The sequence below is a fragment of the Bos javanicus genome, chromosome 1 (genome assembly GCF_032452875.1).
Source record: "Bos javanicus breed banteng chromosome 1, ARS-OSU_banteng_1.0, whole genome shotgun sequence".
Classification (NCBI taxonomy): Eukaryota; Metazoa; Chordata; class Mammalia; order Artiodactyla; family Bovidae; genus Bos; species Bos javanicus.
The window spans coordinates 115,401,993-115,417,380 of NC_083868.1; the positions used below are offsets into that span (position 1 = coordinate 115,401,993).

Below are 15,388 nucleotides of genomic sequence, written 5' to 3' on the forward strand. Positions count from 1 at the left end.
TCTTTTCCAGTGAGTCAGTTCTTCTCATCAGGTGGCCAAAGTATTGGAGTTTCAGCTTCAGCATCAGTCCTTCCAATGATTATTCAGGACTGATTTCCTTTATATATCCCAAACAATTTTGGTAAAAATGTATCTAACTAGCTGTTTGAAAAAGCTGATATATTCAAGAAAATGGCCAAAAGGCATTAAGCTTCTAGTCATTTAAGGAAAGCTTCCTTGTAACACCAGCTCTTGATGTTAAAGGTTTTCTTTTCCCTTTTGTTGAAAAGCTGTGTGAGAATAATTATGTATCTCTCACAGAGCATTTTAAATCATCTAATGAAATTAATATTTGAGATACTTCTCTCAACAGTTCAATGTAAACTAACAATTACCAAATACTCAGGAAGCCCAGAAATTTGATATTTTTAATCCTTGTTTTTTCTAAGTGCAAACATGTTCTTTTTACAACATCATGAACAAAACGCAGTGATTCTTATATTTAGTCATTTTTATTTCAACTACAAATAACTCAAAAGCCTTAAAAACAATGTTGTGAGCGATTTTAAAATTAACTATTCACGTGAAAAAACTTTCCTCTTACTGGACACCAGTACTATGCAAATATACAAAGAATTAAATTAGCTACTATAACATTATTCCAAGCTAAGTTTTAAAACACAACATTAAAAGTTAGCACAAACACTTAAGTGTGACCTACAATAGGAATTTGGCAAAGAGGTGGGCGAATGGTTTAATCTAGATTTCAACTTCATATAGTACAATTTTAAAAGACTTTACAAAAGTTTGAGCAGTTTTTTTTGTTTTTAGTATTATTAAAAATGCCCAGTGAAACTCAAGAAATATGAAGAAGGAATTCTCACCCGCTTACAAAATAGTGTCGCATGGTTCTATGAATTAGAAAAATATCAATTATACTACTTCTTGAATAAGAAAGGATACTTAGTGTAAACAAAATCATAAAGATAATTATGTAACAAAAACTTCTTTATCTGGTCCCCTGTACTTCACTTCCAAGCTTTGTCTTAGAGTACTGAATTTTTTTTTTTTTCCCCAAAGCAGCCGATTTTGCTTTTCTAAACTGTTTCCAGTCTGGCACGATTATTAAAACTCTTCCTGATCTAAGTTTTAGATTCCTTATGTTATCAAACTCCCCGGTAAAATTTAGTATAAATTTCCCATTAAAACAAAAAACAACAAAAAAAAAACCATTTAAAAAAAAAAAACCTTATTAGCAATTATTCAGGGATTTTTTTTTCTGAATTAAGTGAAAGTGTGAGTGATCATGTTTTAAAAAGTATATGCTATGCTATGCTAAGTCACTTCAGTCGTGTCCAATTTGTCTTAAATTCATGTAACTACAATTTGGTCGCAAAGAGTCAGACACGACTGAGCGACTTCACACACAGTTTCTCAACAAATATGCCTAAGTATATATGTCTGTCACTCTAATATATAGACTCACTAATAATTAACACTATATTTTTGTATGCGAAAGTGGCGATGCAGTGCTTCATAACACTGTCAGCTTAAACGAGTTAGAGTGAAGGTTGAAGTATAGCCTCTAAAGACGGATTTGTCTGTGTTGGATCCCAGTTTGGCCACTTTCTGGTAGTGCAAATTTGCATAGGTTACCTAATCATTCTAAGCCCCAGCATCTTATATAATCAATAGATGATTATCCAGTCAGGCAAGTAAAATTAACCATTTCTGCATATCTCACCTAAGAATCAATCTAATTCAGGTTTATCTTGCTGAATTTTGGAATATGATGAATCGTGTACAAATCGTTTACAATGTAAACACATTCTACTAATACAAGCATACCGTTTCTCTATAGTTCTGTATAGTTAACCTACTATATGTATGTTATATGTCAAGTTACTATATGTCAGTCAGTTTAAAGGTTTTGGAGAAGCTACTTAGACTCTACCACGCAAGAACTTGTAATATAGATGACTCTTCTTCAATGTGGACCTGACTCTTTAGTTTATCTGAGTTTAAGATGAGTTTGTTTTTTTGTTTTTGGAGTTCTTTTTTTTTTTTTTTAACATATTGGTGTTTTATGTGTACATTTGTATTCAATTTATTCCTATGCTATGATTCATGGAAGGCAATATCTGGCAATAAAACTTCATAATAGTGAAAAAATTTAATAAATAAAATCATGATGATAATCTTTTTCTCATGGCTAGATTTAGATTTCATTAGTTTCCACTTAGTCATGAAGAGATATGAGATAATGTGAAGAAAGATGGTTCATTCAGAATACAGATCTTTCTTAACAGGATTCTTTACAAATAAATGAATTCTTTAGTTATTTCTTTCTTCATGGTTTATTTCTCAGTTGCCTCCCTTAAAGGAGAATTGTTTTATGAAGGGCAATGTCATCTACCAAAAAGGAATCTTATTTTGGGCATGATAAATTTGGCTCTGTTTTTCTCCAAAATCTTTTTTTTTTTTTAACTTGGCCCATTTGCTAAGTTAACACTGTTTAGTTATAAAGTCTTCCTGGGATTTGAAGATGTTACTAGACTTATCTGCAGTCTATGAACAATTTTAGACTATTAGATGAGCAAAGATATTTGAAAGCAAATAATCATCTGAATGCTGTAACATGGAGAAGAATGAATTACAGATGTAATTTATCTGTCACAAGCAGATCCTAAACACTGATTATGTCCATACCTGTGCATAAAATTGAAAATGATAGAAAAGCTTCCCAGCTTTTCTAACTTTAATTTTTCATGTTTTACTTTGCATAATTTACTGTCAACTATTAATAGCAGATGCTTCTTACCTATCTGAGAACACATGTATACCCATGGCGGATTCATGTCAATGTATGGCAAAACCAATACAATATTGTAAAGTAATTTGCCTCCAATTAAATAAATTTATATTAAAAAAAAAAAAAGAACAGCCTGGACTTAAGTATAAGTGATTCTGAAAACCAGAAGCCTCTACTCCATGTCTGAATTTAATGCAGAGAAACAAATTCTAACTTAAGATGCCTGGGGTCCTATGGAGTCTTGAGAAAACAGTTTTGGATCTGAATAAATAGTGTGTCTCAATCAAACAAGTTAAAATATATAAACATTGCTGAACAAAGTGAGAAAGTATCAGAAGAATCCATCTGGGCCTAAAATTGTGATCTGGTGTTAAAATATAGGTGGTTTCCAATAGACCAACAGTGATGCGGAAACAGCTGCCCCAGGCTGGTGGCCTGTGGCTATGGGAGCTCGCTTACTGGGGATTCTCTCTAGTTCTCTTCCCGACTGTGGTCTTGGAATTAGTAGTTGTGAGAAGGAAGAGAGGGAAAAAAGAAAGATAAACCACTAGAGACATTTCTCTCTCTCTTCCTTAAGTTTCTCTTCCACCGACCCTCCAATTGCTATTGAGACGTTCCCATCTGAACCCCACCACCACCACCTAATACACTGGTCTCCCTTTTAGCAATCTGTCCCTGGAAGGCTGTGTTTTTAATATCTTCCTCTGACATAAGAAATGTTTAAGTTACACTCCTTGAACTGTGAAATTCCCATCCCCTATCACCTCCTAAACATCTTTGTTCTCATATCTGCTCCTTTATTGCTGATCCCTTGACTATATCCTGTGATACAATGGCCAAAAAACGTTTTTTTAATCTGATATTTTTACTATCCACCTATTTTTCCTTATTTTTACTAGTAATTAGAAAGAAAACGTATTAAAAACAAAGCTATGCTTTTGATAATTTTATTAAAAAAAAAAAGAGAGAATGGGAGAAATTTGTTCATTAATATGAAGTTCCATAGCGGACCAGACTCAGAACCAAAAACCCGCATATTCGAAAAGAAAGCAGGTTGAGTCCTTAGAAAAAAGAACGGTTACCTGGAAGACATATATCAAAAAAGTCTTCCCACCCCGGGGAAACTTTATAGACTACAGCCCCTCATTCCACGTTGTTGCTGTTCAGTCACTAAGTTGTGTCCGATTCTTCACACCCCATGGACTGCAGCATGCCAGGCTCCTCTGTCCTCCACTTTCTCCCAGAGTTTGCTCAAATACAAGTCCATTGAGTCGGTGATCCCATCTCATCCTCTGCCTCCCCCTTCTTCTGCCCTCAATCTTTCCCAGCATCAGGGTCTTTTCCAATGAGTTGGCTCTTTGCATCAGGTGGCCAAAGTACTGGAGCTTCAGCTTCTAAAACAGACCTTCCAATTAATATTAAGGGTTCAGTATTTCCCAAATATTGAATAACCCTCATTCCATACTCTGTCTGTAGTCCCTATGATTCTGAGCCACTGCCTTACTGAAAGCCAGCTCAGGGGCATAGCAGGCCAAATGTGGAGCTGAGAAAACCTATTGCACTGGCTTGCAGAATATGTCCAGAAGTTTGGGAAAGGCCACTTCTGCATTAGGCCCTGGTGAATTTACACAGCCCCAAACTGAAACTTGAAATATATTTTTCCCATTGAAAGAGTTTAACAAAAGCAGTTGGGGGTCTATGACACTAATATAACTTAAGATGTATGATGAGATGGTATTCACAATGCTTCTGGGGAGCCTCCTGGGTTTAATTAATAATCAGAATTTCCAGGGTACTATTTGTACTGGACTATAACTCAAGCATCCTATAGGTTACTTAGGCTTCCCAGGGTTGGACTAATGACTTAACCACACTGCTTCTGTGGGAAAATGCTTTCTAAATGATTAAAACTTTGGAATATGGGTTTTTTTTTTTTTTAATACAATGGGGGATAGCTATATGGTTTAAACAGTGACCACTTATTTAAGATGATTAATTCAAAATGTTTTCCTACATGGCCATACATTTAAAAGAAATATATCTGAAAGTTGGTGGCAGCATTCTTGCTGCCATTTTGTGTTCACTTATTGATTCATTTGTTGACTTAAAATATAATTACTTTTGAGTATCTACTGCTTTAGGCCCAATGCTGCAAATCTGTCTGATACATTAATTTTTATTCTAAAGCACTGCTGTTCAGGTGTTTTCTTTGCTGAATCTTTGGGATGTGGATATATAAATTAAGAAGTAATGTTTTACAGGAAAGTTGTTAAAAGTATAGGCAGTTAAATTAGGTTACCAGGCTTGGAGTTCACCTTTTACTGGTTTACTTTACACACATCACTTAACTCCTCTATACCTCAGTGTGACCATCAGAGGAATGGCAGTGATACTGGTAACTCTTCAAAGAGTATTTGTGAGGACTTAATATATGAAAAAATTGAAAGCACTGAAAATACCATCATAGAATTATTTTTAATAAATAATAACTGTTTTTATCTTGCTTCATACACAGTAAATAAGAGTAATGTATATCTGCAGAAGAAGCAGAAACAGGGATCAGAGTAAATACAGATTCTCTTGTCAAAATCATTTGAGACCTGTTTTTTATGACTTACATTCTTGTTATATTCGTTATAAATATTTAACTGTGCATATAAATATGTACTGGCAATAGGAAAAATAAAAAATAAAGCAAACAATTTTTTATTCTGCATTAGCAAAAATCAATCCATTTGTATTATGATATGCTAGATTTTACTGACTAAATACATCATGATTTGAAAGGGAAAAAAGAAAAACACAACTCTCATTAGCTAGGACAGGAAAAGTGATGACAGCTTAACCAAGAAAAGAAGATACAAGTTTCTCTTCGGAAGTGATCTCTCTTCAACTATTCCCATACCCAGATGCTTTTCAGAGGGGTTAATTGATTCTGGAAGTTTTCTGGGGGGAAAATAAATCTAACTCTCCCATCGCAGTGACTGCCCTCCTGAATATCCATTTCCCTCCTCCTACCTAAACTACCCAGAAACATGGTTTCAATCAGGGCAACGGTTAAGAATACAGTTTCCAGCCCTCCCTGCTACCAGTAAGAAACTAGGATAAATCATTGGGCAGAGCTTAAAAGACTTTTGCTAAAAAGAGCCTAAGTGGACCAGGCAGTGGTTTTTTTGCCCATGGCTCTTCCTGCTTCCTAGAATGCAGAAATGATGGCTGGAGCTGCAATGGCCATCTTACGATTTTTAAATAAACCTATGGTTGGAAGGCATGTGCTCCTTGGGACCTAAGGGTGAAGAAATCTAAGTTCCAGTGACTGCAGAGTCATCACATAGGCCTGGACAACCTACTGAAATATAAATCCTTAATCTGTTTATGTCTTGGGCTTCCCTGGTAGCTTAGTCAGTAAAAAAATCGGCCTGTAATGCAGGAGACCTAGGTTCAATTCCTGGGTTGGAAGATCCCCTGGAGAAGGAAATGGCAACCCACTCCAGTACTCTTGCCTGGGACATCCCATGGGCAGAGCATGGTGGGGTATAGTCCATAGTGTACCAAAGAGTCTAACAAGACTGAATGACTAAACCACCATTACATGATAGAGGAAAGGTTTCTCTGTTACTCACTGTTGAATGTAGTTCCTTATGGACAAAATGTCTAAATCATTTCTATATGACTCCAGAGATAAATGTAAAAAGGGATCTCACCAACACTTCTGATGTTGGGCATGTAAGAAGCTGGAAAGAACTTAGGGATAACACAAGAATAATAATACTGATCAGACATGGCCAAGGCTGAAAGGTATTCAAGAGAAGGCCTTTCAATCAGATAATAATGTGTAAGGGGTTATAACCATTAGAATTTTTCAAAACAAGTCCTTATAATACAGAAAGTTTTATCTCTAACAACAAACCAAATGCCATCTCAAAGTTTAAATCTGTCAAAAATGTGCCACAAGAGTATAAGTAACACCGTAGGTGATGTGCATTTGATGTTATTTATATAGGAAAAATAGTATTAAAACTCTATAGCTGTTTATCATAAATAAATTTTGAAATAAGATGTCCTCACCAAAATTACTCTTGTTTATAGTGAAATTCACCAAGAAATCACTACTCTAACAATCTGTTATACTTTAAGCAACTAAGTATTTCTAACAAGCCTTTTCAGTTGCTTTTACTGAATCTTTGGCATATTATTAACCAGCATCTGGGGAGGGAAATGGGAGGAAGGTTCAAGAGGGAGGGAATATATGTATACCAATGGCTGATTCATATTGAGGTTTTGACAGAAAACAACAAAATTCTGTAAAGCAATTATCCTTCAATTAAAAAATAAATTAATTTAAAAAACAACCAGCATCAGTGCTAAATTAAAGACCGTCTATTTAGTTATCCATTTTCACTGACATAATTTTTGGCCTTGTTAACATAGAAATTGCTCCCCTATCTACAAGCACAAAATGTGTTTCTGCTAAAGTTAAAAAAAAAAAAAAAAACCACTTCAAAATTTGCTCAATAGGATCTCTTTGTAAGAAAATAAGAAGCTTTGTCTAAGTCTGTGGGAAGGCAGAGACATTGCTCAGCATGAAAGGTAACAGATTAGCGATGTTGATAGCTGAAATCCTCTACTTATCCTTGGCAAGGAAAATGACAGCATTTAAGCTTCCCAAACTAGGTCCCTAGGTGTCTGCGCTGAGTCTGAGAAACATTCAATTTCTCACCTCTCGCGTGAACTGGGCGCATGTCACACACTTCCTGAATACAAGATTTACCCCATGCTGCATAGGCTCTTTCAAGTCAGTAACAGCCGTCAGTAACAGCCTTGTTTGTACATGGAATCATTTTGAGGCCATTTGTGGAATCAGACTTTTATGTATGTTCTGAAGTACAATTACAGTTTGAACTCGATTTTAAGTGCCACATTGCTTTAGGTTTAAACTGTTTTTAGTTTTGCCGCACACAAAAAATTAAACAAGATTAAATACAAAAAAGAAAAAACAGAAGTGTACCAAAATCTTATGCAGAAAAAAAAAAGGAGCTCCAGAATTAGTGCCTTACATATCATGATTCAAAACATTCCTTGAAATTTGTCCAGAAGTTTAAAAATCTTTACTCCTTTAAAAATATTACTCTAAAAAAGTCAAACCATAGAATATAAATAGGTAAATGAATAAAGTTCTAAGTATTACCAAAGCAGCTGCAGCTATTGAGAATTTCATTAAAGAAAGGTTCGTGTCAGAGTTGATGACATCACACTTGGCACATTTACAGGCTGTTCTTTACAAAGTTGTGAAGTTTCTGCTTAGAAAATTTAACTTAAACTTTAACATGCTACACATTGCCACACAAATTATGCTCATAGTCAGTTCATCTCTTAAGTCACTAGAGGGTAACGAGGAAGTCCTATCAACCTGTCACTGAAAGACACATCGAATATATACCTACAGAGTCACATGTACACAAATATAATACCCTGTCAAAGTTGTAACATCACATGGCAGGTGCCCTTAGCAAAAAAGACAACGACAACAAATTCTAAGTAAAAGTTATTCCAATTAAGAGCCTACCATATCAAAGTTTTAATTCAAAAGTAGATGTTTAGCCTGAAACTTGCAGATACCATTTCATCAGGATTATCAGTTAAATTGGTTTAAAAGACATGGCAGAAAGATTTATACTAGGATTTGGAGCTAAATTGAAGATAAAACTGTGTTAACAATGGAAGATTTCTAAAATCTAACTGTCAACAGCTTGAGACCACTTTACTAGGGCCATTCATGTCTGTCTCCACATAACCATCCAGAACCTTGGTTTATTTGTATTTCTAACTTTGGGTTTTCTAGTTGTTCATTTACCTGTATGTTTACTTATTTGTGTGTCTTCTAATGGCTAATTTTATTATTTCATATATTATGCCATGTCTTCAGAGGCACCTTAAATGCATCTACCTGTGCCCTTGATTCCATGGCACTTCGTAGTAGAATCTGGTCTCTGATGTGTCTATGATAAACTTGATTAGCTGGGCTAACTGTACACACAAACATGTGTAAAATGAACAATGAATTATCCTAAACAAAATTGCCTTATTTGATAAAAGAACAAGAGACTAAACTTTTCAAAGGTAAAAGAGTTTTGCTAGATTTTTGGAAAATAAATACTAAAGGTTATATTCCTCCCCTCACAACACCTGAAAGATAAATGGATATTTGAACAAAGAAAAATTCCATAAGCTATAGTGTATTTCTGCTGACCAGAAGATGAGTGAAAGCTTACTTTTTTGATAATATAAAAAACTCGGCATCACATTAAAATACATCCTGTAGGCCTTCTTTATATGAACTATTTAATTTTAGTTAAATTATTACTAAAGAAAAAAAGTAACTTGCCATTAACTATTCTTTGAATCATTTCTGAAATATAATATTCTAAAAGCAGCTTATAGCGTGGACATTTTCCTTTTGACATATTTCTCTTTTGGTATCCCTTTTATAAGCCATAAGGGGAAGAAAAAAGACAAAACCCTCTCCAGCATTAAATAAATCACCTTTTCTGATGTTCAGACTACCTAAAGCAATAAAACACTGAAACCTCAAATTCGTAAACAATTTAATTCTCAACATGAATATACTTTGTTGTAAATTAATACTGCAAGTTCAAAAGCAAAATTGAGAAAAATGAAGCACTTAAAACACATGATTTAATTTATAAATGAGTACTCATTATTATAGCTTTTGTTCTATTTATTGCTATCTTTCTATTTTGTGACTTGTTTCTGTACAATATTCCTCATTATTATATATTCCCATTTTATTTAGCAACACATTTACTGTGATTCAGAATTCTATGTTTTCATGTAGTAAATGCATCTAAAGTTAATTATTTAAACTTTAAAATCACCACTATGCAACTAAAATGCTACCATAGCTGATTTTCTTCCTATTCCCTTTAGAATACGCCAATTTGATTTCTTCTATATAAATACTTTCTTGAACTGTTCGACTTCTGTTTTTAATGAAATGAATTCTCCTCCTCTCTGTAGAAGTCTGCTATAAACCTAAGTCACCTGGGAGCCTGGCCAAAGTCTGAAACAGCACAGCTGAAGGGTACAGCCATTTCCCAGGGTCCTCTCAGAGAGTATTTGGTTTGCTTTCCTAACTTGCTAAAAATAGGAGATTACACAGGCTACCTCCATCTCAGGGCTCAAGAACTCACAAAAGGCTGGACTATGGATTGGAGCAATACATACAACACATTTTATTAAAGAAGTCAGGATATTACAAGTTCTCTAAATTCCTTCCGTTTACTCTCTGAAACAATACAAATGATCTAGTGGTTACTGGCATGGAAACCTCATAATGCTCCCAAATTTCAGAACTTTAGGCATGAGTCAAAGAATTACTTTAACTGTTTTAAAATATGTTTTTGATCTATTTTAGCCACAAAGTCAAACACAGGAAGACTACTACCTAAAAGGTAGGATTCTAAATACTGTATCAAGAATCACATGTGTTAGTTACAAACATACACACAAATAGATGAAACATGGTTTTTGAAACATGAATACCTAATTAACACATTCCAAAATTTTTAAATTAATTTTTAACAGAGTCATTTCACTAACACTTAAGAAGCTGCTGTCATTCTGGGCATGAAGCTCCACGAGAAATAAATTTGTGTTTATTTTTCCTCTTATTCAAATTGAAATATTTTACTACATTTTAGACGCTATAAATTAAATTTCCGTTTCTCTTAGAAAGAACAAAGAGTATGGACAACGTTTGCACTGATTAGCTGCTATAACGAGTTCATTTCAAAAGTAAATTTAAAATCTTAAAATTGTTATTTAAAAAAGTCCTTGATGTGGCAGTTGAATCTTGTTAACCACACAGCATGTCATTAAGCAATGCTGCTGCTTTGCTCAAAGGGGGACTGTTCTGTGGCCACAAGTGAGTAGCAACTAAAAAAATATTTTGAGAGGGGAAAATAGCAACTGAATTTTAATGTTTCACAATATTTCCAAATGCCGTGGAGGCAGGTCTTCTGTGAAACCACTCAATGTCACAGCGAAGTTTAATGCCCTTCGTTCTTCAGCTACCAGTGTACCATCAACTGTCTGTGGGATTAAAAATTGGATTTAGTAGTAATTGGGTCAAAACAGGGTTCCTTACAGACAAAGCTGGTTATTGACAAGCATAATTAGCCTTTTGCCCCTCATTTATGGGTCCCAGTCTCTAATTACACCTAAATTCAGTCGGCAGAATTTAGGATGACACACTCACACGGTACAACTACTGCGTGCCCTTCATGGATGCCTTTCCAAACAAGAGGGGATAAAAGGCCCAGGGTAACTTATAACTTTTGTTTATTGATCTTTAGAACTATGTCATTAAGAACAACCTAACATTATATTTTTCTTATTGTTAATGCTTTCTTTTATATTCTACTTTGAAGATAATATCTTGAGTCTTTGGTGAAAACTTTAGCAAAGTGAGCAGCACAAACTGACCAAGAAACAATGTACTGAAAGAGTTAACTCACAACTTAACTCCTAACACTGGGGTGAGATATGGGTTAACTTATGTATTAAATACTTCAGTTAATTCTCCCCTATGGTATTAAAGAAAAATTTTTATAGCACTTTTTTTTTTTGCATCAGACAAGATATGTCTATGAAACCTTCACTTCTATATATTTGTCAAAATGATAGCAACCTCCTTCTCAAAGGTTCAGAGTGAATTACACCTGCATATTAATATTCAAAGGCGATTCAATTAAACCAAGTATGTAGAGAGTGCCTAGGAATCTTCACATTTGTAGTTTTGACCTTACACATCAAAATAAAGACATGTATGCTATCTTTTAAAAGACTCACTTTCAACCTTGATAGCTGAAATATGAATCCAATGACATTTTGAATGCCAAAATACACTAAAGTGAATGTGCTAGGATTACGGTACCCACAATAGCTAACTTTTTACAGTCTGGCTGATACTGTTACAAATAAAAAATAATAATCAGGAGCTAACAGAAAAAAACCTGCTAAATTACTTCACATTTGAATTTTAGAAACAAAAAAGTCCAATTAATAATAGTACTTTTTATAGAGTTTCCACTGATTTATAAAACTCACATTCAACAAAGTTTATGCCTCTGATAGTATACTGTAAGAGCAGTTCAGAACCTTACTTCTAGTTATATTTTCCATAAAATGCATTGCTTCTGGCCTTAAAATAATATGCTCATATAATAAAAAGGAAATCCATAATGTCAAAATATTAATATAAAAAGTCTATCCAAGTTTAGCTAACAAAATCTGCTTTTCTTTTACAACTATACAGCACGTTTTCAAACAAGCAAAAACAAACCATCCCCATCTAGCCACTGCTATAGCCCCATATACAGTCTATGCATATGCTGACACATATATGTATCTGTATTTACTATTTCTCTAGACTGACTTAGCCAGTACTAAGTAAAAGTATGCTGACACTTTCTGCTCTAGGGGAAAAAAAAAAAAATCACAGCATTAAAGGACAGATGAAAGTTATCATAACAAAGTTTGGCCAGACTTGGCTCTGTTGCTTCTCAATAAAGTCCCCCACCCCAACATCATCAATAAGAAGACACTGTATAACTGTTAACAAAGCAATCCATAATTCCAAACTCAGTGGACTGCATGTCCATATCCCCTTTATTCAATTATTGCGTATCCTTAAAATAATATAATATTTACTCACTTTCAATGAATCAAAGCAGGCGATTACTCGTCCATTTTCAACTTGGCAGCTTTTCGAAGGATGTGCAAATTTACATTCCGTGTCTGGCCGTGAGCAAGTCCCCCTTTGGAACTCTCTACATACTTCCAGTGTTAGCCATTTTGTGTCCCGAATTGGTGTGACACTAACAGCCATGTTTAGATTTTACAGGTAGTTAAAATTTTCAGTGAAACCAACAAACCCAACCCCCCTCAAAAAAAAAAAGTAACAACCAAAAAAAAAAAACTGAACTGATAAAACTGTAAAATGATGAAAATGTCCCCTCCAAAATACTTTTCCCCCACTCCCTGCTTTAAAAGTACATGGAAAATTGTGTTCTCAATATCAAGGAAAAGATCTCCCACTAGAAATTCACAGCATGAAACTGTTAATTCAAAGAGGTTTTGGTTTTTAGAGAAATACTAGGATCGTAAGTAGATGAACGTTTAAAAGTAGGGCCTCGAATCAGCCTTGTGCTCTCAGTAACCCCTTCCCAGTGCCAATTTGGAGCCCAAAATGCAAGCATGAAAACGTGGCAGACCCTCTGACACCGAATTTCCAAGCTGCTTTCAGCAAAGTTGTCTGAAAGGTAATCTCCTCACAGCTGAATTTGCAATGGAGTTTGGTGGTGCAATCGGTATTGATTAGTTTGGCATAGACAGATGCAGCAGTTTAGAGCAAAATCGAGAAAATGATTTTGTTTTTCCTTCTTGATTTCCTGGCAGAAGATATCTTACTTTTTCAGCAAACTTTTCTTTTAAAACTAAAGCAGCCTAGGGCAATGCCAGATACTTAGAGCTTTTTTCTTGATTATAAGTAGAAATGGGGGTGTCTGGGCTAGAGGTGGAGGGTGGATGTGCTGTCGTCACAGTCTAGCTGGCAGCAAGCAAGGCAAAAGCAGAGACTGCTCTAGAAGCGGTTCCAAGCAGCAGAGACGTCAGGAAAGGCACTTCTTAGTACCAACCTGTAGAAAAAAGAGATAGGTTAAGATTTACTAAGTAGCTCTTCACTGATGTCCTAAGACAGTATCACAACCTTGCCATGTGCTACCAGACTAAGTCATATTCAAGCCAGCCTCCCTCTCTCTCCCTCTCTCTCACTCTCTCTCTCTCACACACACACACATACACACACACACACACTACTTACAGTGAGGCATATTGCAGCCAGCCATCGTAGATTTATTAAAAAAAGGGGCCGTTTCCCCTTGTGAAGCAATGCATGATAGAGAGATAACCAATCACAGATAGTGTTGCAGCAATATTCTGGGCAGAAAGCCAATAGTGTGGGTTGTCTTATGAAAGGTCGCGCCTGTCAGACGTTCATTACTATGCTATAAGCACAGAAAATGTCCATCAGATGTGACTTATTCCACTGCAAGAGGACGAGCATGTGGGTTTTGAATTTACCCAACATGCAGTTAGTGGACTAAACCATGTTAGTTTCAAAACAGCTTCCCAAACAAGTCCAAGCACTTGAAGATCATTACCAGGAAATAAAAAGCAAGGTTTAAAAATTGCAGCCGACTTCCAAGCTGCTTTCCCTCTGGCTCTGCGCAGGGACAGGCACTGAACAGCCTGCTCCTGCTGTCCTGACACGTGAATAAAAAAGGAAAGGGGTGTTTACAAATGGTACATTCTCCTGACCTATCCAATTCACTTCCTTCTCCAGCCTAAGTCCTGCCCCTCCACTGAAAGTGGCACTCCTACTGTAAAACTATTCCATTCAGCCCGCAGACACTTTGTCAATATATCACAGGCAGGCGAGATATGAACAAAAGCATCCTTTATTTGAACATTTTTTAAGCAAAAGCTGAGGTCATGTGGGGGAAATAAGGAGTGCAGTGTTGTCAGTGTGTCTGGCAAATCTGAAGTCAACCTCAAGGGAGAAAGTGATTCCATCGCAGAAACATTAAATATTAAGTGAGCAGTTTGATTTGGGCAGTATGATGCATTTCAGAGGTACAAATGAAGCCAGAGGCTGGGGGTTGGGGGGTGAGGGACCCCCCCATTGCCTAAAGATCTAGTAACTCGGCACCACAAGACCGTTCCCTATATACAGCAGGGCATTTTTGCTTTTAACAACTTACTTTCAATCAGAATGGGAAAACTTTCCCCAAAATGCTTAGTAGTTACAGAATAGCAGACATATTATTTTTTCCCTTTTGAATACTACCAAAGGAAACAAGGCTTAAATAACTCTAGAAGCTTCACACTCCAAAGAGGCAATGACAGTATAATAAATAGTATCTGATTACTTTTTCCAGGGCCAAAAATGGCCAACGGGCATATAACATGTTTATAACTTGGAAATTAAAATACAGAATATGAATATATACACACATACATATAGATAAAACATGGATATATAGCAGAATTTTTTTAATTTGTTTTAAGATTAATACTGTCACTTTTAACATTATTTTTTTTAGAAACTACCAGATACTAGGTTTAGAAAATATTGTAAATATTTTTTTACAAAAAGCCACAACTTTTGAGAAAGATTAAAAAAAAAAATTCACACTGATGCTCCAGAAGTATCTTTGTTTTCAAAAAATTTTCTAGTCCTAATTCCTGGTTCCATAAAAAACAAAGCCAAGTTAGTCACAAACTCTAAGACTTATTCACCTTCCTTAATATTTGCTCTGCATTCAAAACTTCTCGACTACCTCATGCTGAGTGTGTACCACATCTGTGGTCAACATCTCTTTTGTCTTTCTCTCTGCAACCACTACCTCCTTTTCTTTGGGGTCGTGCTCAGTCCTGTCCGACTCTTTAGGATCCCACAGACTGTAGCCCGCCAGGCTCCTCTGTCCACCTAATCATCCTGGTAAGAATACTGGA

The 15,388-nt window shown here is 35.5% G+C and overlaps 1 protein-coding gene across 41 annotated transcripts in view; it reads right to left on the reverse strand.

Moving 5' to 3' along the window:
- MBNL1 (muscleblind like splicing regulator 1) overlaps window positions 1-15,388 on the reverse strand; it is a 221,859-nt gene that overhangs the window by 146,214 nt on the left and 60,257 nt on the right. For 31 of the 41 annotated variants that reach the window (XR_009736657.1, XM_061418241.1, XM_061418161.1 and 28 more), the window contains exon 2: window positions 12,528-13,509. The exons of 5 other annotated variants lie outside the window; for them this stretch is intronic. Coding sequence is in view for 35 of the 36 variants with exons in the window: in XM_061418241.1 (XP_061274225.1) it covers window positions 12,528-12,701 (174 nt within the window). In the remaining variant the exon portion in view is untranslated. Of the gene's footprint in view, window positions 1-12,527; window positions 13,510-13,694; window positions 13,879-15,388 lie in introns of those variants that run through there. 5 more of the 41 variants (XM_061418166.1, XM_061418535.1, XM_061418508.1 and 2 more) reach the window with 1 other exon arrangement.